This window comes from Notolepis coatsorum (genome assembly GCF_963971535.1).
Source record: "Notolepis coatsorum genome assembly, chromosome: 9".
NCBI lineage: Eukaryota > Metazoa > Chordata > Actinopteri > Aulopiformes > Paralepididae > Notolepis > Notolepis coatsorum.
Window position 1 is genome coordinate 75279474 of NC_140173.1, and position 24392 is coordinate 75303865.

General features: G+C 41.9%; 1 protein-coding gene across 1 annotated transcript; it reads right to left on the reverse strand.

Moving 5' to 3' along the window:
- Positions 1-2309: 2309 nt before the first annotated feature.
- On the reverse strand, positions 2310-5733 carry epcam (epithelial cell adhesion molecule). Its single transcript, XM_084321435.1, has 9 exons — positions 5460-5733; positions 4721-4825; positions 4283-4544; positions 4084-4149; positions 3882-3945; positions 3676-3774; positions 3231-3428; positions 2849-2893; positions 2310-2735 (listed from the first exon to the last, which is right to left on the reverse strand). Exons 1-9 carry the CDS (start codon positions 5530-5532, stop codon positions 2712-2714), a joined length of 936 nt encoding a protein of 311 aa, XP_084177561.1. The 5' UTR covers positions 5533-5733; the 3' UTR covers positions 2310-2711.
- Positions 5734-24392: the final 18659 nt, after the last annotated feature.

A 24392-nucleotide genomic window follows, 5' to 3' on the forward strand; every position in this document is an offset into this window, starting at 1 on the left:
GTAGCTCTACACTGAGAAGGGGTGGGGGATGGGAAGGACATACGACACCCAAACTTGTCTGTACTAGCTCCAGAGGCTTTTCCTTTGCGTTGCCTTGGAGATAGGCGTGTAGGAACTAGGAAGGACGTAAGGGAGGAAGGGAGTGAGTAAGGCAAAGGGAACGAAGTATGGTGAAACTGATAAATGATTAATAACGAAACCATTTCAATGACCCTTGACGTACAGTAAATATCCATAATGAAATGACTGACTGTTGATCATTTAAAAATAAATAAAAAGGGGAACAAAGAAATGGAATTGCAGAGAGGAACTCTATATCCATGTCCATACATTACATTTCCTGGATATATATAATCTCATATAAGGATGCAAGATAAAAATGTACTACGAGGTTCGGGGGGGGTCATCAAAGAGAAGCCGGCTATTCTGTCCTTGTTCCACAATGGTGGAACGAACTTCCCACCAGTCAGGACTGCCAAAACCCGCCCAATTTTCCATTGTCGACTAAAAACACATTTCTTCAATCAATATCTGACATTTTAAAACTTTTAAAAGTATTTTACTATCATGCACTTTGTTACTAAATAATCTTCCTTGCCTATATTACTAAAATGGTAAATGGTGCATTTATATAGCACATTTATCCAAAGCGCTTTACAATTTGTTCCTCACATTCACCCATATACTCACACACCGACGGCGGAGTCAACCATGCAAGGTGCCAACCTGCTCATCGGGAGCAGTTAGGGGTTAGGTGTCTTGCTCAAGGATGCTTCGACACACTGCCCGGGAATCTAACCGGGAACCTTCCGATTACCAGACGACCGCTCTACCTCTGATCCACTGTCGCCCCGTCACCCTACCTACTATGCTAATTGTGTCTTGTTACTTTACTTTTGCTGAGAGTTGTACACGTCCTGCTGACCTGAGAACTTGTAAGTCGCTTTGGATAAAAGTGTCAGCTAAATTACTAAATGTAAGTGTACTTTGCTAATAACAAAGAAGTACACAACCCACTCACCGTCAGTCTGAAGGATCTCTCACAGCGAAACAACAAACACTATTCTCATCAATGTGAACAAGTTGTGACAGGAGCAGGAGCTCAGCACCACACTGCAATTAAAGATGAGGCTATGATCTTTCTATCACTCCATCCCGTGGCTGACTCTCCCTCTAGACTGACTGTACCGATTTCACCTTCAGGAGTTGTGACTAATGTTTTACTTTTTGCTAATGATTACATCATGCATCTTGCTACACCACTCAATTAAAAGTGTGGGTGTGTGTGTGTGGAAACAGATGTACATGTTGAAAACTTGACCGACAGGTTGGACAGTTTCAGAGCGAGAGCAGTGTTGACTAACCACTTCCCTCCACTAATGGATAGAACCATTATTATTCACAACCTGTATCACCAATACTTAAATATAAACCATGGTAGTCACTTGTCATTTCAAGTCATGTGCTTTGCATAAACAGTCACATGGTCTTTCAAGCACATTTCCCTTGTTTCTATGGGGAAATTCTCAATTTCTTCCCCAAGGGGATCAATAAAGGAATATCTTGTCTCATGTTGTTAAACGGTTAAAGAACATCTTAATGAGAATGCATTAATAGATAGTGGGCTATACGATGATATGACTCATGGAGGTGACCGCGTATTTCCTTTCAGGCCTCAGAGTACCAGATACTGGAGCAGACGCATACAAAACAGAGCCGCTGCCACTCCCATCAGGCACCTCAGCGGAGAATTCACCAACAGAATTCTTCCAAGTAAACAATGGGGGGGGGGGGCTTGTTAAAAAAAACATAGAGCAAAGATTTTATGTTTAAGAAAAAGAGCAAGAGGCTTGTGAAACTCCATTTTAAGTATGTTAAAATACAGGAAGGACAAATATGAAGATTTCTTTCAGGAGTCTATAGAGACCAAATGCATCCAGATAGTCAAAAGTGTTGAGCCAAAACATACAGGTTATCCGAGGTACAGAACGCTTGAGTCAACAATCTAGTTCTCCTTTCTGGTCTGATACTGGGATATTCGTGACGCTATACAATTGGCTAAGCCGAGAGGTTCCATGCTGTAGTAGGCCTGATTTAATATGATCCTCTGAGCACTGAAGTCATTTCACAGTGTTTACTTGTTAAGACTAGATATAATCACCAGCAACATGCGCAAACCAGTTCCCCACCCGTTCCCTCCCCCGCCCTCAGTACTTTTCCATGGAGACACAAGCACCTATTCTCTCAAAAAACATTTGTAGTTGAAGCCCTCATTAGAACCAAACAGATCACTCCGGACACAAAAGAGATTCTTTTTTTAAATCACCATTTTATTAAAAACAATACATCAAAACATACATTAAGAAACTGTACAATCTATGACATAATGGCTCTCCATATGACCAATTAATTTTAACTTCCAGAAAATGGGACACGTCGTGATTTATTTTCTTTTAAAAGCAGCTGTTTTTGGTATTATACAGATGGCAAGATGCACAAGACTTTACAGCTCATAAATAAAATGAAATAGTAACAGCAGCAGTTCAAAAAAAAGGTACATTGATCATTCATTAACAATCCACAATCCTCCACAAGGGACAAGTTCAAAAAAAATTAAAAACAGTGCACTCATTACAATGACAAGCCACCTTGCTCAAAAAAGGCAAATGTACAAGCAGTTGACAGTTAGACACAATGTCGACGGGAAGACTTTACATGGCCTCCAACTCTCTGGGCTGAAACACAAAGACAAAAGACAAAATAATGTCAAGCACTAGTCTCCCATTTTAATCCAAGTCACTCAAAATGGAGCGCACAATGTCTGTTGGTGCTGTACTGGACCACTCACCTCTGCCTTAGCGTACCGCTGCAGCTCCCTCCTTCTGGCAAAGAACTGACAGGGGCAAAGAAATGGACAGAACAACATTAGACTACAGTCAACCAAAAATATTGGTTGAAAACGACTCAAATATTCCATGTGCCATATGTATAAAATAACAGTAGCTGTGATGGAGATTTAAAGTAAAGTTTTTTTTATTAGAACTAGTGGTTAGTTAGCTAACCTACTGATCATAGATCAGTAATACTTCCTGATCCACCATTATGTTGTGTTCTTGTCAAACAGGAAGATCGGAGAGACAGGGTAGGACTCTCTGGTGTGCGTTATTGTGTAGCATGTGTGTGCATGTTGTTTGGTGTGTGTGCGTCTTGTAGGGTACGAGTGTACTCACCAGGACCAGCAGGCCAGCAGCCACAGCCAGAATAACCACCACAATGACGGCGATGATTCCCCCGGTCAGCCTCTGCATGGTGAAAGTGGGGGCCTCCTCATCCACATAGTACACCAGGATGTTCGCCATCTCCAGCTTCTGGCCGTCCACCATGGGCTCAAACTTAGTCTGGTCCTTGAACTGGGGAAGTTCTTTCACCTGGGGACGACGAGAAGGAAAAGACATGATGGAACCGAGAGCGAGAGAAAATGAAGCAGTGGTTCTGTCCACATTGGATTGTAGTGTTCATCATTTACAACCACGTCAACCTTTACTGGGCAATGAAGTGCAGTCAGCGAACCCATCAATTCGATAAGAAGTGTTTTTGTCAAAAAAGCGATGAGGCGGCGTTACAATTATCTTGTTTCACCATCAACCAAATAGGGAGGGAGGGGGAAGTACATACATCTTTCTCCATGTAGTACGCCAGCCGAGCCAGGTCAGTCTTACGCTCGCCCTTGGTCTTCTCGATGTCCACCACGATCAGACGTGCTTTGGGGTCATACTGCAGAACGGAAGGCAGATTAGTACCATGCACAACTGACGAGGACCTGGTTTCATTATTACTCTGCTCGAGCAACAGACGAGACACATCCGTCTAGCGGTTCTCACCTGGATCTCCTTCACAAGGTCCTTGTTGAAGTTGTAACGGGTGAAGATGGCTTGTCCAATGGCGCTGTAGCAAGACAAGGTGGTGGCCATTACTCTATGCATCCAAGTTTCTGACACAAATTAAACGGTCTCATCTTATTAGCCGCTTGGACGTCCATACCGGTCTATGTGAAAATGGAACACATCTAAAATATATACTTACTCCTTCAACTTGGCCTCATCCACGTCCTTGGTCACCTCTTTGTGTGTCAGCTCCAAACGCAACATACTAGAGATGGGAGGATTAAGATTTAAGCGTTAACCTCTCGTCATTTTAACCTTTAGAACTAGAGTGTAATGAATCTAGCGTCTGCATCAGGCAATAGTCATGTGCAAATAAAAGCAGAAAGAGAGCTACTTACTGGGTTTCCACCAGTTTCTCACAGACAAGGGTCTTGTCTCCCTTGTCGGACCTGCGGACCCCGGCACTGTTGACACACCAGCACACCTCTGTGTCGTTACACTGCCTGGCCTTGAATTTGCCGTCGTTCTCACAGTCCGGATTATACATGCCATCGTTGTCCACAAAAGCAGTCTCCACCGGCTTTCCCCCAAGGGTACGCGTGTCCAGGCCCTTACTGGCTCTGTACATCTGAGCCCTCATCAAGTAGCACTTGGGCACCACTGGGTAAGGACAAAAACAAAAACATTAGATGCATTGATTGTTGAAAATAAAAAGGCAGGACAGGTCAGCCGTAGTTGGAAGCTATGGGTTTTGTAAGTCAGGTCACAAGCAAAATATATAACAACAACCAACCTTCAAAATGGGATATTGGGGGGGGATATTATGTGTAACTTACAGTTGGTGCAGTCCACGTTCTGTTTGACACCAGCTGCGACCAGAATGGTACACTTGCATGGTGTGCCATCGCACGTAGCCCACTTGGAAGTGGCGCAGGGTTTACCTGAGGAGGTGGAGAAAAGAGATCAAAACTGGTCGAGTCAGTCCGAATGTAGGCAATCTTTTAAAATCAATTTAAAAAGTCATAGTATTGCAACAGCCAGGGTCTCTCTGGGCAATCCCAGGGGGTAGTAGGCCTGACCTGGGCCACCACCAGGTAAACTGGTCAACTGGGCGTTGGTTAGTTAGGCTACACAAAACAACTACTCCCAACCCCCCCACTCGTGCATTTTGCACCGAAACTCTACATCTGGGAGGCAAAATAGCTTTAGTCACACTGAATGTGCATGCAGATACTCAAGCTGAACAATTAGTAGATCCATCATCACGTTCTTATCAAACGCGTCACATTTAAAGTTGAAATCGGCGAGATAAAAGGATGCAATGAGGTGTAATGTCCGCATACATAATCAGGGTGTCGATTCTGTGGTAACACATTTTCAATTAAATATAGTTATAGTCGGGGTTTAATTACTCTTTCAGCGGGTTATTCCTGATTGATTAAACATTGTATGAACATATTGCAGAATGGGTACAATACAGTACGGCTCAATACACACCATTAAGGGGATGCAGACCAGAGAAAGACTTGTATAGGCCTGCAATGAGTAACACATTTAAAATAGCCTACTACTTACATGTTTCTTGAGCCGATGCTCCGGCAAAAGCGATGGTCGCAAGAAGAACAAGAACAATCCAATTCTTCATCATAGCTAAAATTAAATCGACTTGGTTAAATCAATGAATTCGTTTTCCAACCGGCTTTATATGATCCGTCCTTCCCCAACCGAGCTCGCAGGTCTAGTGAACCACCGGGGCACACAGGCGTCCTTTTCTCCTCCCCCCACTCACACAGGTGAGTTCAACCTTGTTCAACCTGTTTGGAGAGAAACTCGGGTGAGGTCGTGTCTTATTATTAACAGACAACAACAGCAGCAGTATGGAGAGTAACTGGTGCTTTGTTATTTCAAATATGCTTTTTATTATATATCAGTTATTTATGGTCGACTTGATTGTTCCTCACAATGTGATTAAATATGATTGTCTTGGTACACATTTTTATAAGACCAGAAGACCAGTAGTCTCATGACGTCAGTTTGATTTGAAGGGGGAGGGGATTGTTACCTCAGACTCACCTTCCCAACCCCCCCCCCCCGCCATGACCATATTTGGTGTGTGTGTGTGTGTGTAATTCTGTGACGATTTTTAACTCTATACAGTATAAAAATCAATAAATAGATGTAGAATTCTGTCAGTCCTACCTACACAACATTCCGCCAAGACCCTTCTAGCAGAAATATCTTCAAGAATATTTTGTCGAAATATATAATTTAGTTTAGCTACAGTCACACCTTGTCATAAGGTCGACAGCACCCCCCCTCTCTCTCAAATATGCTGTAATAAAGTTAAAAAAAAAATATATAATAAAAAAGAATCTATTGTTGCCAAATAATTTAGCATACATCATATAATTATTGTTGTTGCTGACTGTTGTTGTTGTTGTTGTTGTTGTTGTGGTGGTTGTTGTTGTCATCATTGTTATTATTATTATTATTATTATTATTATTATTATTATTATTATTATTATTATTATTATTATTATTATTATTATTATTATTATTATTATTATTATTATTATTATTATTATTATTATTATTATTATTATTATTATTATTATTATTGTTGTTTTAATTAACTATGCCCAATTTAAGAATGCATACATGTTATTCCTCTGGTCTAAGACAATACCAAACTATTAGTGAAACTGAGCAACTCTCTCCCAAATCCAAAAAGAGTGGAAAAACGCAGATTTGTGATGTCATCAAGTATAACGCCTGAAGCTGCTCCGTAGAAAATTAATTGGGAGATATTTTATAGATGACACTGAGAGCATTGTCTTTTATTATTGATTTAACTGTCTTAGTCCAAGGAAGTGACATATTTAGATTTTTTGTTTTGAGTGGTGTTCCAAATTACTCTCATGTACAATTTTGCATATAACTTAACCTACAATGTGAAATATGCCTTACTTTGTTCAAACCATGTGACATCATCATGTTCTGTGTGAGGGAAACTGTTACCAGACTGAAACAAGCTGATGGTGTGAGTCAGTCCTCACTCCCTGTTGAGTGACAATAGTGTAGCTGCTGAGTCACACCCTCAGCCTCTAGGGACATATTTTCAGCTGACACATCAACACATTGTAAGCTACAACAGCATGGAATCTGTTTACTCTAATCAATCACTGTAGAGCAGTGGTTCTCATTTCTTCTCAACGTGGGGTCCAGGGAATAGTTAAAGGAATACACCAACATTATGGGAAGTGTGCTTACTGTCTTCTCCAGAGTCAGGCAAGAAGATCAAATCAAATCAAATCAAATGTATTTGTAAGGCCCGACAACACACGTTAATGTCCCCATGGGCCGGACACGTCTTCTTTAAACAAGTCAAGAAGAAACATAACAATAAGTCAAGAACAAAACAAGAACACCATAAGGTCCAACAAATTTAAAATAAATGCAAAATAAATGAATGAATGCATTGCAAACACTCCCAGACATACCCCACGCAAAGATAAGAAATAACTCACTAAAACCTAACAATAGGAAAAAATGCACCACAGGCAGTGTGGAGGAGAGAAACCTTAGAAGGGCCATTCAAGGGGGGATCTCCCTTCTTAGATGTCAGTGATAGTAGTGTTGCAGACTGACAGTTGGCATGCACGCATGTGTGTAGTGAAACACAGATGAGTGCATGCAATAGATAGATACCAATTCCCTCTTTGTACGTTCAGTAGAAAGGTATCTGACTGCAAGCTAGCCTAGCTTAGCACAAATTAATGGACCAGCTGATTGATTGATTGATTGAAAACTTTGTTAAAAAGATTGCAGAATGGGTACAGTGAGCTCAATACTAACAACTGCTAAGAGGATGAAGACCAGAAAAAGACTTGTGTCTTGTTTACATAAGGCTCCTCCATTTTCAATTCATCAAGACATTTATGACATACAACTTCAAGACATACATTGGAATAATGACAAAGCCATGCTAGTTTACATAGATCCCCCATTTTCAACTTACCTTCCCCCATTTTCAACGTAACTTTCGTCTTGTTTACATAGGTACATAGACAGTAATGTTACATCTAGACATTTATGACATACCAGATCTAGTAATAATAGAGTAAACTTGTACATAGACAGTACTGCTACATCTAGACATTTATGACATACCAGATCTAGTAATAATAGAGTAAACTTAACTTTTGTCTCAGTAACAATGTTCATAAAGTGTTGAGTGCTACAGTGTAGGTTAGTTTATTAGGACAAGTGCATGACAGTAAAAAAAGCTTGACAGTCCAAGCATGACAGTCCAAAAGCTCAAACAGTGAACTCCAAGCCCACGTGGTTGAACTAAAAATCCAAAGAAACAGACTAAGAAATGACGTAAACACCATGATCAGAACCGCAAAAAGAAATTTCATCAACGACAAAACTGAGGAAAACAAAAACAAACCCCGCGAACTTTGGAAATTACTCAATAATCAACTAGGCTGCAGTAAAAAACTTAAAACCAGATTCTCAAACATAAACATAAAGACGGACAACACGCTCATCACAGACAAGCTGGATGTAGCCAATTACTTAAACATCTTCTTCACAAACATAGCCACAACACTGGTAAACAAACTACCCTCCCACTCAGGGCATTATGGGGTAGAACACATAGTAGCATACTACAAAAACCTAGGGGTCCACAAAGACGACTTCAAACTTGAAATGGTAACAACCGATGAGGTACTCAAAAAATTGAGCGCCCTCCAACCTAACAAGGCCACTGGCCATGACAACATCCCCTCCAAATTCCTCAGAGACGCAGCAGCCGCCATCACCCCAGTCATCACACACATAATAAACCTCTCTATAAGACAGGGGCACGTCCCCAAGGACTTCAAAATTGCGAGAGTGACCCCTCTACACAAAAAGGGCAGCAAATTAGACCCAGGCAACTACCGCCCTGTTTCTATTCTTACCTCCATCTCGAAAGTCATGGAGAAAATAGTCTACGAACAGGTCGAAAAGTACCTGGCGGAAAAAAACCTAATCTACGAATTCCAATCTGGCTTCAGAACGTCCCACTCCACTGACACATGCCTCCTCTATTTGAACGACCACATCAAACAAGAGGTGGACGCTGGCAAATACTGCGGCATGGTCATGCTGGACCTACAAAAGGCCTTCGACACTGTCAATCACTCCATTCTAATGGACAAGCTAAAAGCAATTGGTTTTGATAGCCTATCAGTGAGCTGGATGCAATCCTACCTGGAGGGGAGAGAACAGATGGTAGAGGTAAACGGTACTCTATCCCCCCCCCTCACAGTGAGCTGTGGTGTTCCACAAGGAAGCATACTAGGACCGCTACTCTTCCTAATTTATGCAAATGACATGTCGTCAGCCTGTGACTGCAACTTGTTCCTGTTTGCGGACGACTCAGCCCTGCTGGTCTCTGACAAGAACAAATTGCAGGTTGAAAAAACCCTCAGCACGGAACTAGGCAAAATCTGCATATGGCTCGCTGATAACAAACTATCATTACACATGGGCAAAACAGAGTCCATTCTCTTCGGTTCAAATAACAAACTCAGCAAGACCGACGGATTCTCAGTTACAGTGGGTGACAATATTGTCACAAGGAAAGACGAAATTACCTACCTGGGTTCCATCCTAGAGGCAAATCTTTCCTGTGACAAAATGGCATCCAATGTAATAAAAAAAGTCAACCAACGAACTAGATTCTTGTACCGGATCTCCTCTCTGGTAAACAAGAATACCCTGAAGACTCTGGCAGGAGCACTCATTCAAGGGTACTATGACTATGCGTGCACCTCATGGTACCAAAGCACCTCAAAGGCGCTTAAAACAAAATTACAAACATCTCAAAACAAACTGGTCAGACTACTACTTGACCTGAACCCCAGAACCCACCTCACCCCTGCCCACTTTGCCAACCTAGGATGGCTTAGAGTAGACGACAGAGTACAGCAACTTGCAATGGGCCTGGTCTACAAGATACACTATACGACCGGGGTGCCCATGTACATGTCAAAATACTTCCCAAAGGTCAGTGAATACCACAACCACTACACCAGAGGAAGCTCAACAAATCATGTTAAACCCAGATTCGGCTCAAACAAGGGACTAAACACGTTTCGCAATTATGCCACAACAATGTGGAACGCCCTACCCAAAGCTGTAAAGGAATGTGAATCCCTGCCCACATTCAAAACCGCCCTTAAAGAGCACCTACGGGAGGCTGCAATTCGAAACTGGCCACCGTAAATGCCCAAAACCCCCACCACCTCCTAATAGACAGTCTCCTCCCCACCGCATGTATATATTCCCTCCCCGCCGCATGTATATTTCCCTCCCACCCACCCACCCCCTCATATGTATATACTCTGTCAGGATCTAGGGGTAACAGTACTGTATATTTGAATACCGCCTATGTCACAAATGTATCAGTACTAAATACCTATATGTCCCTATGCCATAAATGTCATGTATGTTGTGTATGTCATAAATGTCTATATGAATTGAAAATGGGGGACCCTGATGGAAACAAGACAAACGTCTTTCTCAGGTCTGCATCCCCTTAACAATTGTATGTATTGAGCCGTACTGTATTGTACCCATTCTGCAATCTGTTAAATAAAGTTTTCATTCATTCATTCATTCATTCACAGTAAGGTTAGTTAGGGTTAGATTTTTTTTATTCAGATAATGGTTGAAGTAGTGAGTCTTTAGTCGACGGCGAAAGATTGGACGGGTTTCAAAAAATGGACTCTTTATACTCTCACGTGCTCCAGTCCACACGCATGCACATACACATTGCGCACTCCAACACATAGCGAGAGAGCCCCCCCCCCCATCCGCAATACTTGTCCAGACCACTAATACTTGTCCAGACCACGAAGCCCCGCCTCCAACCCGTCCAGCCTGGCTCTGCGGCTCTGCAGATACCCCCTACCTGTGTCGCTGTGAAGCGGAGCATAGAGGCAGCGGGGCGAGGCGGTGGTTTCTCCCCGGCTCTGTGCGCCGCTGACTCGGTCCAGCTCCAGCGGCTCCTAAAACTTTATCTAACAGATTGCAGAATGGGTACAATACAGTAAGGCGCAATACACACAATTGTTAAGGGGATGCAGACCAGAGAAAGACGTTTGTCTTGTTTACATCAGGGTCGCGTCTATGCCTTCTACAACGCCGCTCGGTACGCCATATATGACATACACAACATAGGAGTAGTGGGGGAGAAGAAGAGGAATATTTTTAAATAGCAAGAATTATCGACTGGCAACTCTGTGCTCGTCAGACATGTTAATGTCATGTATGTTGTGTATGTCATAAATGTCGATATGAATAGAAAATGGGGGACCCTGATGTAAACAAGACAAACGTCTTTCTCTGGTCTGCATAACAATTGTGTGTATTGCACCGTACTGTATTGTACCCATTCTGCAATCTGTTAAATAAAGTTTTCATTCATTCATTCATTTCTCCCCCACTACTCCTCCAACGGGTGTTTGTGCGACCATGTCGACCTGAACAATGGGGGATTAATAAGAACGAGCCGCCTCGGAGCCGCTGGAGCTGGACCGAGTCAGCGGCGCACGGAGCCGGGGAGAAACCACCGCCGAGCCGGGGAGAAACCACCGCCTCGCCCCGCTGCCTCTATGCTCCGCTTCACAGCGCGGCAGCGGGCGATAAGGGGGGCGTGCTAGCGCGCGGTCACGTGGGCTTAGTGGCCAATCAGAGAAACCCGGAAACTGAGCACCGTTGTAGAAGGCATAGAGGCCTAGGCACCAGTGTTAATTTTGTCAACTAAAATGGTGACGAAAGATCTTCGTCAACGAAGGTTTTTTTCATGATGACAACGAGACGTGACGTCACATTATTGAATACCATGTGACGCTAACGAGACAAAATAGTTTATTAAATATCGTTGACCACAACTGAGGACACAAAAATGTTATTTACAAAAACCAGGACGAAATTTCTAGTAGGCACACTCCACTAATGTAGCCTAGGCACACTCCACTAAACTAATGTAGCCTAGGCACACTCCACTAAACTAATGTAGCCTAGGCACACTCCACTAAACTAATGTAGCCTAGGCACACTCCACTAATGTAGCCTAGGCACACTCCACTAAACTAATGTAGCCTAGGCACACTCCACTAATGTAGCCTAGGCACACTCCACTAATGTAGCATCTAGCACACTCCACACAATTAATGTAGCCTAGGCACACTCCACTAATGTAGCCTAGGCACACTCCACTCAATTAATGTAGCCTAGACACACTCCACTAAACTAATGTAGCCTAGGCACACTCCACTAATGTAGCCTAGGCACACTCCACTAAACTAATGTAGCCTAGGCACACTCCACTCAATTAATGTAGCCTAGACACACTCCACTAATGTAGCCTAGGCACACTCCACTAATGTAGCCTAGGCACACTCCACTAAACTAATGTAGCCTAGGCACACTCCACTCAATTAATGTAGCCTAGGCACACTCCACTCAATTAATGTAGCCTAGACACACTCCACTAAACTAATGTAGCCTAGGCACACTCCACTAAACTAATGTAGCCTAGACACACTCCACTCAATTAATGTAGCCTAGCCACACTCCACTCAATTAATGTAGCCTAGACACACTCCACTAAACTAATGTAGCCTAGACACACTCCACTCAATTAATGTAGCCTAGACACACTCCACTAATGTAGCCTAGACACACTCCACTAAACTAATGTAGCCTAGGCACACTCCACTAATGTAGCCTAGACACACTCCACTAAACTAATGTAGCCTAGGCACACTCCACTAAACTAATGTAGCCTAGGCACACTCCACTCAATTAATGTAGCCTAGGCACACTCCACTAAACTAATGTAGCCTAGGCACACTCCACTAATGTAGCCTAGGCACACTCCACTAAACTAATGTAGCCTAGGCACACTCCACTCCACTAATGTAGCCTAGGCACACTCCACTAAACTAATGTAGCCTAGGCACACTCCACTCAATTAATGTAGCCTAGGCACACTCCACTAAACTAATGTAGCCTAGGCACACTCCACTCAATTAATGTAGCCTAGACACACTCCACTAAATGAATGTAGCCTAGGCACACTCCACTCAATTAATGTAGCCTAGACACACTCCACTAAACTAATGTAGCCTAGGCACACTCCACTAAACTAATGTAGCCTAGGCACACTCCACTCAATTAATGTAGCCTAGACACACTCCACTCAATTAATGTAGCCTAGGCACACTCCACTCAATTAATGTAGCCTAGACACACTCCGAATGTAGCCTAGGCACACTCCACTAAACGAATGTAGCCTAGGCACACTCCACTAATGTAGCCTAGGCACACTCCACTAATGTAGCCTAGGCACACTCCACTAATGTAGCCTAGGCACACTCCACTAAACTAATGTGGCCTAGGCACACTCCACTCAATTAATGTAGCCTAGACACACTCCACTAATGTAGCCTAGGCACACCACTAATGTAGCCTAGGCACACTCCACTAAACTAATGTAGCCTAGGCACACTCCACTAAACTAATGTAGCCTAGACACACTCCACTCAATTAATGTAGCCTAGACACACTCCACTCAATTAATGTAGCCTAGACACACTCCACTAAACGAATGTAGCCTAGGCACACTCCACTAAACTAATGTAGCCTAGGCACACTCCACTAAACTAATGTAGCCTAGGCACACTCCACTAAACTAATGTAGCCTAGGCACACTCCACTCAATTAATGTAGCCTAGACACACTCCACTAAACTAATGTAGCCTAGGCACACTCCACTAATGTAGCCTAGGCACACTCCACTAAACTAATGTAGCCTAGGCACACTCCACTCAATTAATGTAGCCTAGACACACTCCACTAAACTAATGTAGCCTAGGCACACTCCACTCAATTAATGTAGCCTAGACACACTCCACTAAACTAATGTAGCCTAGGCACACTCCACTAAACGAATGTAGCCTAGGCACACTCCACTAAACTAATGTAGCCTAGGCACACTCCACTAATGTAGCCTAGACACACTCCACTCAATTAATGTAGCCTAGACACACTCCACTAAACTAATGTAGCCTAGGCACACTCCACTAAACAAATGTAGCCTAGGCACACTCCACTAAACTAATGTAGCCTACGCACACTCCACTCAATTAATGCTTGATAAATGTGCTGCTGTAACCTATATTTACTTTTTGTATCACTTGTGATTTATTGGCATTAAGGATGAATTGTCACACATTTATCAGCACCTAGGATATCCTATAAAACCACAATACTACTACTATTTCTACTACTACTAATAAAACGAATTACATAGTTGTGTGATAACTGATGATTATTAATTACAATGACATGCTATTAAGCTACACCCAGAGACTCAAATGCAGTAAAGAAAAAGAACATAATCTAAATACATTTGAATTGAATACCCATAACCTTAACAGTGATTTTTTTAACCACCGTCATAACAATCCACAGAATAATTGTTTATGACTGATCATGTTGAGGTCGACCAATCTCAAACAGTTGTATTGGCCCAATTGATCGGACAATATAATCTTTATGACATGCTATAAACCGTAGTTTACATAATGCAACCCCTTATCCTACCTGTGGATGGAGCCCATAAACCAGCCATCTGACCTGTGTCTACGCCTGTCTTATCAGCCCAGTAGCCGTCAAGGATTTATTACCTGTCCTACAGTATAGAAACGTAAAGCAAGCCCACAGTGAACCCATCTTGTCCTATCCTGATTCCTGATCTAGGAAGTGCATATTGGGTTTTATTTTCTGAATGGTTGAGAAATAAAGCTTCTGGGTTCATAATGGAAAAAGGCATAAAATGTAAACAATTCTGATTCCCTTATGCCGATTCACGTCATTTGCCTGTTTGTGGCCTGCAGTTCCCAACACGATATTAAACTTTTATCTTTCCTCATTATTATTGAGGCACTGTGAACCTAGGTGTTTACTCGGATAACGGAGAATGGCTTTGTGACAGGCTATACTACATGTAGTTGAACTAATATTAACAAACATCCTTCAAACCCCTGTCACAGTATAGTGGAACATGTAACATCTAGATGCCTTCCTTCTTATGAACTCTAAATCCCTTTCTCCCATAATGAAGACTGACTTGTGATCCTTCCCTGTTTGTGTCCTTATACGTTGTTCTTTACAGTGAAGATCGCCCGGGGGGGGGGGGGGTTGGGTAGGGGGATGAGTCCAGTCATTGTGTGAGGGCGACATATAACTGGGTGTGTTCCCCTTCTCAGAGGTTTAACATGTCAGGGAGCTGTTTGGTTTGGTAACATGTGTCATTGTCCCAAGTCCCTGGGGTTTTGTGGGGTGGGGGTGGGGGTGGGGGGGGGGGGGGGGGGTGGAGGGAATCTGGCACAGGTGGAGTGAGTGGCATAGCCTGGCTAAGGAGGACTGAGGCATCGACCACAGAGAGAGGGACAGAAAGAGAACGAGAGAGAGAGAGAGACGGCGGGAGAGAGATTCAGCGGTGGGAAGCCCTCACTCGCAGCCCCAATGACGGCCTCCTAGACCACCAGAACGCTGGGAATTATGCAGTGAGTACATGCCTGTGGCCAGAATGTCGTGGGATTTCAAACATTATACACTTTTCAGTGGATCTGCGTTGCTTAGGGAAACAGTTGAGATACTGTTAGTTATGATGCAGTAGTTGTGCAGTGCATTGCTTTTCACAATGTTGACAGATTGATGTGGGATTTATTCAGGACTTTTTCCACGTTTTTCATTTTCAAATAGTCAAAGCCAAAAAGTGTTACTGGGACACTAATCAGTGTGTGCCATTGAGTGAACATTGTCGTACATCACTATTGTCAAGATAGAGTAACAATATTCACCACCAATCCATTTCTTATTGCTTAGTCTACTTGTTTTTTTGTTATTTATTACAAAAAAGAAATCTGATTATAATGAAATATATAGAAGCTTTGGTCTCTGCATGGACAACGTCTAGAATTACACCGGGAGCTACACAGCAGTTGAAGAACAAACTGTGTTGTTCTGAGTGCTGTACTGGGTCAAATAGTGTGATGATGGTAATGTGGAAGTAAAGAATCAGGTGAATTAATGAATGAATGAACAAAAACTTTATTTAACAGATTGCAGAATGGGTACAATACACTACGGCTCAATCAATACACACACTTGTTAAGGGGATGCAGACCAGAGAAAGCCGTTTGTCTTGTTTACATCAGGGTCCCCCATTTTCAATTCATAGTGACATTTATGACATACACAACATACATGACATTTATGGCATAGGGACATACATGACATACAGGTATTTAGTACTGTTACATTTGTGACATATATACGATATGCAAATATACAGTACTGTTACCCATAGATCCTGACAGAGTATATACATATGATGGGGAGGGGACTGTACATTAGGAGGGGGTGGGTGGGTGGGTGGGTGGGTGGGAGAGAAATATACATACGGTGGGGAGAGAATACATACGTGGTGCTCTTTAATTAAGAATGGAGCAATTGGTATGAGATTAAATGTCCAGTTTACTTATAGTGGGAGTCCATAGTGGAGGTGGCAGTCTGCAAAGAATCCCAGCAGGCACTCTGATTGTGAATTAAAAAATCCTTTATTGCAGCATGAATATCCTCCCACGTGTTTGGACTCAACGAGTCTTCATCAGGGAGATTGATTGACTTCTCGGAGAAAGGCCTTAAAACAGTCATTTTGGAAATATATATCATTTAGATGTTAATCTAAGCTTAAATGTGATGTGAGGAAAAGGCCATGGGCATGACTATTTCTAAAGGGGTCCCTTGAATGAATGAATGAATGAATGAATGAATGAATGAATGAATGAATGAATGAATGAATTAATGAATGAATGAATGAATGAATGAATGAATGAATGAATGAATGAATGAAAACTTTATTTAACAGATTGCAGAATGGGTACAATACAGTACGGCTCAATACACACAATTGTTAAGGGGATGCAGACCTGAGAAAGACGTTTGTCTTGTTTCCATCAGGGTCCCCCATTTTCAATTCATATTCATATTCATAACCTCTGACCTCAAGATATCGGAATGAAAATGTACTCAATAGAACCACACAAGCCTCCGCTTTACAGCCAGGCTGATTAACGTTAGTCACATGTAGAATTAGGCCCAAACCAGGCAGTGTCTGCTCCAAACTATCTTTATCGGCCTTTAAAAGAAAACTATTGTTCGACCTTAAGTATTTCCCCCAAATCACAAAATAATTATTATGTACATGCAGTAAAACTATGATTTTAATAAGTTAATATGGAAAAATGTCATAGGGTATTTTGTGTGGTGTCTATTGGTCAACAACAACAACAAAAAAACATAGTAACATATTTTTTAAAGATTTATTTTTTAGCGTTTATCACTTTTTACTACTGGGCAGTCCAGTAGAGAGAGAGAGAGAGAGAGAGAGAGAGAGGAGGAACGGGAGACAGAGTGGGGGGAAGACATTCGGCAAATAACGACGGGTCCGGGAATCGAACCCGGGGCCGGCCATGCCGCGACTCAGCGCGTTATGTGGTTCGCCACTGGGGCGCCCTATAGTAACATATTTAATTGGTTATAACAACTCTTATTCATAAAATGGTGTTTAGGTGACAAATAAAGCCCAGGCAGGCTGGTATACTTAGAACTCTGGTGAATCATGGCGCTTCAGGCGAACTAGAGGTTCAGAATCCTGGTGAGGGTTGGAGCCCGGACCAAGTTAATACGTGCCAGGAACGCCCACAAAGCTATCTTTAAAGACAGGAGCATCTTATCTGCCAGACAGGAGAGTCACCCTGTGGAGTCACTGTAAATGTATACATGAGTAATGGGGTCCCCAGGGGAGTCTGGTGATACTTACAGTAGACGGCTCTGTCTTTAGATAATGATTCCATTAGCCTCAGTAACAGACATCGATGTCCACTGCCATTCCCCTAAAACCCCAACAGACAATAGCCCTGCCTGGCTTAGAGTGAGCTGTAGCATTTAGCTGGTAACTCAATCAGAATAAACTGAGATTATCCTCGTATTACTCTATTCAGCTTGACGTTTAGTTTCCTTTACGTGCTTAGTGTCTGTAAACATATTATTTGGATGACTGACAATTAAGCCCAGGGCACCGTGTGAACAACAACATCGAATGTTCACCCAGAGGCCTTGCGCGTTTTCTGACCAACCCAAAGAGAACTGGATATATTCTCTCAACAAGAACCTTCAACAGGTGTTGATTTGTGGAAGTCAACTGAAACTAGACTCTCTGGGAATATCTGATTACTACCATTAGAATGAACTTAAATCCTCTGTTGAAGAGGGACTTTTCCCTTCTTCATATCAGTGTTCGCAGCGTGCCAACAAGCTATGATACTATAAACTATGATATGCCTTTGTTTGACCAACCTCGACTTCTCTTTCAATGTAATAAGGCTAACTGAAACTTTGGCTGAATTCGAATATGCTTTATGGCAATACTAATTAGGGTTGAAGAATAAACAGAGAGTGCTGCACTGGGTCAAATAATGTGATGATGGTAATGTAGAAGGAAAGAATCAGGTGCTCTTTAAGGATGGAGCGATTGGTATGAGATTAAATACAGAGGCTGTCCAATTTACTTATAGTGGATGTGGCAGTCTGCAAAGAATCCCAGGCACTCTGATTGTGAATAAAAAATCTTGCACTCCACGAGTCTTCATCAGATTGATTGACTTCTCGGAGAAAGGCCTTAAGACCAAGTCATTTTGGAAATATATATAATTGCGGAGCATACCAGACCTGATTGCATTGACCTGGGTTTGAATCTGCCCCAAGACCCATGTTTCATGTCACCACCCCCCATATTTCCCATCACACTTCACTTTCCTATCGATTAACTCATTCACTGCCTTAACGTCACAGAATCCTCCGCTTGCAGTCTGAAGGGTATGGAATGTTGAGCCCCCAGCCTGCCTTGTCAACATTCTGAATGAGTTCACTTTGAAAACCTTGGCACATTTACTATAAATCCTAAAGAAATGAAGAGGGACTTTCCCCTTCTTCATATCAATGTTCGCAATGTGCCAACAAACTATGATAATATGCGGATCTATGAACTATGATATGTCTTTGTTTGAACAACCTTAATTTCTATTTCAATGTAATAGGGCTAACTGACTTTTTTGAATATGCTCAATTCTAATATGCTGAATTCTAATGTGCCAATATATAACTCAGGGAAATATGAGTGTGTTCCCCTTCTTTATGTCAGGGAGCTGTTTGGTATGACATTGTCCCAAGTCCCTGGAGTTTTAGGGGGGGGGGGTGGATGGAATGAGGCACAGGTGGAGTGAGTGGCATAGCCTGGCTAAGGAGGACTGAGGCATCATCTTTTTTGGTCTAACTCTGGCCTTCAAGATTACACCTAGCAACCATACTTTATGAATTATCCAATCAATGATACTTTTAATTCCTTACTGGTTACAGAAGGTGAGGTTCAGGAGATCTTAAGCAATCTAAAAGATAGGGTTTTTTAACTCCTTTTTTCTTTTTCTTTTCTTTATTGTAATTGATAACGTCCCTATAACTAATGTGCCTTCTATAAGATTCCTTGGCATTCTGCTTGATGAATCATTCTTAGAAACCTCATATCATGGCCATAAGTATGAAAATGGGTTCACAAAACTTCACTTGATCAACACTGAGGTAGCCAGGGCTGCCTATATAAGCTGGGTCCCACGAATATATTCCATATGTTCTGCCTATAAGCTGGGTCCCACCAATATATTCCATATGGGCTGCCTATATAAACTGGGTCCAACCAATATCTTCCATATGCGCTGCTTATATAAGCTGGGTCCCACCAATATATTCCATATGTTCTGCCTATATAAACTGGGTCCCACCAATATATTCCATATGGGCTGCCTATATAAGCTGGGTCCCACCAATATATTCCATATGGGCTGCCTATATAAGATGGGTCCAACCAATATTTTCCATAAGGGCTGCCTATATAAGCTGGGTCCCAGTCCCACCAATATATTCCATATGGGCTGCCTATATAAGATGGGTCCGTCCAACCAATATTTTCCATAAGGGCTGCCTATATAATCTGGGTCCAACCAATTATTTTCCATATGTTCTGCCTATATAAATTGGGTTCAACCAATAATCTTCCATATGGGCTGCCTATATAAACTGGGTCCAACCAATAATTTTCCATATGGGCTGCCTATATAAGATGGGTCCAACCAATATTTTCCATATGGGCTGCCTATATAAGCTGGGTCCAACCAATATTTTCCATATGGGCTGCCTATATAAACTGGGTCCAACCAATATTATGTAGGTTGAGATTAACATACAAAAATAGCACTTTATACTACTCTATACGTTATACCATACATTAATAGCACTCACTCTAATGAAGGTAAACTTTGGTAGGGAAATACAGAAGAACCAACCCTATTAACACATACAGTCAATTTACTTTACTTGATATATTTGATATATTAGGGCTGTCAAAATTTATGCTTTAACTCTGGAGATTAATTTAAATTATTTAAAGCGTAAACAATTCTTTATCTAGATTAATCTATGGAGTGAAAAATGTTCAATATAATATAAGAAAGCGGTCTAGCTGAGTCAATGTAGATGGTTTTGTTGAACATTTGTATTTCACAGGAGAGAAACTGTATTCAAAGAAAGCTATTAAAATAGTCTTTGAATCTAAATATACTTTCTTAGTGTTGATTTTACATTAATTCCATGATTTTACTCAAGTAAATATCTGTTACAAACTTCGGTCTTAAGTAGAAAAATGTGATTTTTAATCTAGATTAATTACAGAAAATTGTGAGATTAATTAGTAAAAAAAATTGAATCTATTGACAGCACTAATATATATATATATCATCTTTATCTGCAGTATCCTCATGACATCTTACATTATTTGCACTAATTTACTAACCCTAGGTGAAACTCAAACCATATGTGTTTGCGCCGCCCCCTATCTCCTTGTCTCCGGCTGTCTCGGAGCGATGACCGGAGTGTTGAACGTCCCGTGATTAAGACGGGGAGGACGCGACCCTCTTTGCGCCGCTCCTGTGCCTCAAATAGATCCGCGATCAGCTCTATCTTTAATCTTTCAAAATGTTCAGTTGCTATCGCTATCAGCTCTATCTTTAATTTTTCAAAATGTTCAGTTGCTATTGCATGCACTCATCTGTGTTTCACTACACATATGAGTGCATGCTTACCAACTGTCAGTCGGCAACACTACTATCACCGACATGCCTGATGTTGATGCCTGGCACAAATCAAGTGCTGGATGTCTGAAAACTCCCTGACACTAAACGAAGGGAAAACTGAGGTAATTGTTTTTAATAGTGCCCCCCCGGCCCCCCTCATTGACACACTTGGTCCCCTGGGTCCAAACCTCTCCACCTCTGTCAGGAACCTCGGGGTCATCTTCGACAGCAATTTTAAATTTGACAAACAGGTCAGCGCCGTAGTCAAAAACAGTTTTTACCACCTTAGACTCCTGGCGAAGACAAAGGCATACCTCTCCCAAAGCAACCTAGAGACGGTGATACATGCCTTTGTCACCACTCGCCTCGACTACTGCAATGCCCTTTATACGGGCATCGACAAATCCCTGCTTCGCCGCCTACAACTGGTGCAGAATGCAGCCGCGCGCCTCCTCACCAAAACAAAAAAACATGAACACATCAGCCCAGTTTTGGCCTCGCTCCACTGGTTGCCTGTTCGCTTTAGGATCGATTTTAAATTAGCCCTAAATGTTTTTAAATCACTAAATGGCACGGCTCCTCCCTATCTGTCTGAGCTCTTGCACCGCCACCCCCCCCACCGATCCCTCAGATCAGCTGACCAGCTGCTATTGGTGGTGCCTAGAACTAGGCTCAAGACTAGGGGAGACAGAGCTTTCTCCACTGCAGCGCCTAGACTGTGGAACAGCCTCCCCCTCAGCGTACGGACCGCCCAGACCGTGCAGGCTTTTAAATCACTTTTAAAAACCTACCTGTTCTCTTTGGCCTTCCCCCCCACTTAATCACTACTAGACCCCTGGCCCTTCTATCCTCTTTGTTTTACTGTGCCCTACCTGTTTTTATTACTTTCATTGCTTTACTATGTTTTTAATCTTATATCTTGCATCATATTATTTTGTTTTTTATTACTTTCATTGCTTTACTATGTTTTTAATCTTATATCTTGCATCACATTATTTTGTTTTTATCAACCTGCCTGTGAAGCACTTTGGTGCCAGCTGCCGCTGCCTGGAAATGTGCTATATAAATAAAATTGACTTGACTTGACATCTAAGAAGGGAGATCCCCCCTTGAATGGCCCTTCTAAGGTTTCTCTCCTCCACACTGCCTGTGGTGCATTTCTTTCCTATTGTTAGGTTTTAGTGAGTTTTTCCTTACCTTTGCGTGGGGTATGTCTGGAAGTGTTTGCATTCATTAATTTATTTTGCATTTATTTTAAATTTGTTGGACCTTATGGTGTTCTTGTTTTGTTCTTGACTTATTGTTATGTTTCTTCTTGACTTGTTTAAAGAAGACATGTCCGGCCCATGGGGACATTAATGTGTGTTGTCGGGCCTTACAAATAAATTTGATTTGATTTGATTTGATGTGTTTGAGATCAACAATTGCCAGGTATGATTCAGCTACAGTGTAAGCAAGAGAAGGAGAACAACAGTGATTTGTCCCTGACGTTCTTTGGGTGGTGCTTGGATTAACCTTAAGGAAATAGGCCTACCTGTGTTAAGACGGCAGTAACAATAGACTCTCCACTATTGTTCAGGGTGGAAGTGGGCTATGAAAACAAAAAGGATACTGTAAAATGTAACATAATATACTCCGGTATGAATTAGGACTTACCTACTTTCCCATTCAATGGTATAATAGGCTGGCATTTCCAGGGGCCTCGATCAAGTACAAAAATGGAGGCATTCGATTGAAATGTTTTTATAAAAATTTTACAATTAAAAACGAATTGAAATATAGTTTTCCAAAATGATGGCAGCTCTCCATTCTCATTATTGTCTTCACGTTCTCCCCATAGGTTTCCACTGCTATGGCTGGTGTGTCTATGTGCGATGATACGATACTCCACAGGTGAGTCACATCATTAACCCTTTCACTACCACACTACAGACAGTTAACCTTCTGTAGTGTGGTAGTGAAAGTGTTAACCCTTTGTAGTGTGGCTGTGAAAGGGTTGTTTATGTAGTGTGGTAGTGAAAGGTTAACCTTCTGTAGTGTGGTAGTGAAAGGTTAACCTTCTGTAGTGGTAGTGAAAGGTTAACCTTCTGTAGTGTGGTAGTGAAAGTGTTAACCCTTTGTAGTGTGGCTGTGAAAGTGTTGTTTATGTAGTGTGGTAGTGAAAGGTTAACCTTCTGTAGTTTGGTAGTGAAAGGGTTAACCTTCTGTAGTGTGGTAGTGAAAGGTTAACCTTCTGTAGTGGTAGTGAAAGGTTAACCTTCTGTAGTGTGGTAGTGAAAGGTTAACCTTCTGTAGTGTGGTAGTGAAAGGTTAACCTTCTGTAGTGTGGTAGTGAAAGGTTAACCTTCTGTAGTGTGGTAGTGAAAGGTTAACTGTCTGTAGTGGTAGTGAAAGGTTAACCTTCTGTAGTGTGGTAGTGAAAGGTTAACTGTCTGTAGTGGTAGTGAAAGGTTAACCTTCTGTAGTGTGGTAGTGAAAGGTTAACCTTCTGTAGTGTGGTAGTGAAAGGTTAACCTTCTGTAGTGTGGTAGTGAAAGGTTAACTGTCTGTAGTGGTAGTGAAAGGTTAACCTTCTGTAGTGTGGTAGTGAAAGGTTAACCTTCTGTAGTGGTAGTGAAAGGTTAACCTTCTGTAGTGTGGTAGTGAAAGGTTAACCTTCTATAGTGTGGTAGTAAAAGGTTAACTGTCTATAGTGTGGTAGTGAAAGGGTTAACCCTTTGTAGTGGTAGTGAAATGGTTAAAGAGAAAGATTCACTGTCGTTGTTGGTTTCTACTCAAAAGACAGACGGTATCTGTTGATGATATCTGTTGTTAGAGATATAATCTCCTAATGCTCTCAAACAGCAAACACTATAGTAAAAGAGCCCTGCTTGGTATTGCACTTTGTTTACATCTTTTGTTTTGGTATGATGTGTGGGATGGAGTTGGAGTGTGCCTGGCCTCCATCTCCACCCTGCACTGTCTCACGGAGTTGTGTCTTAAAGGACCATACCGCAGTCTTTTTGACATGTGGATTTCAAGTCATTCTTGCCTTGATACAAAAGTCCATGTCGTCACAGTGTCTCTATGTACGTAGTTTATGTTGCTTCCGCTTACCCAGTATACCTATCTATGATTTCCTTATGTTGATTATTATTATTATTCCTTCATTTCTTATTTCTCTACCAAATTGTTGCTCACCTCAACACATATC

Excerpts from the sequence above, each read along its gene's own strand:
- epcam (XM_084321435.1), bottom strand. The coding sequence starts at position 5,532 with ATGATGAAGAATTGGATTGTTCTTGTTCTTCTTGCGACCATCGCTTTT. Across the intron at positions 4,826-5,459 it reads AGCATCGGCTCAAGAAACAT|GTAAACCCTGCGCCACTTCC; the intron begins GTAAGTAGTAGG and ends CCACCTCCTCAG. Across the intron at positions 3,429-3,675 it reads CGTACTACATGGAGAAAGAT|GTGAAAGAACTTCCCCAGTT; the intron begins GTATGTACTTCC and ends CGTCGTCCCCAG.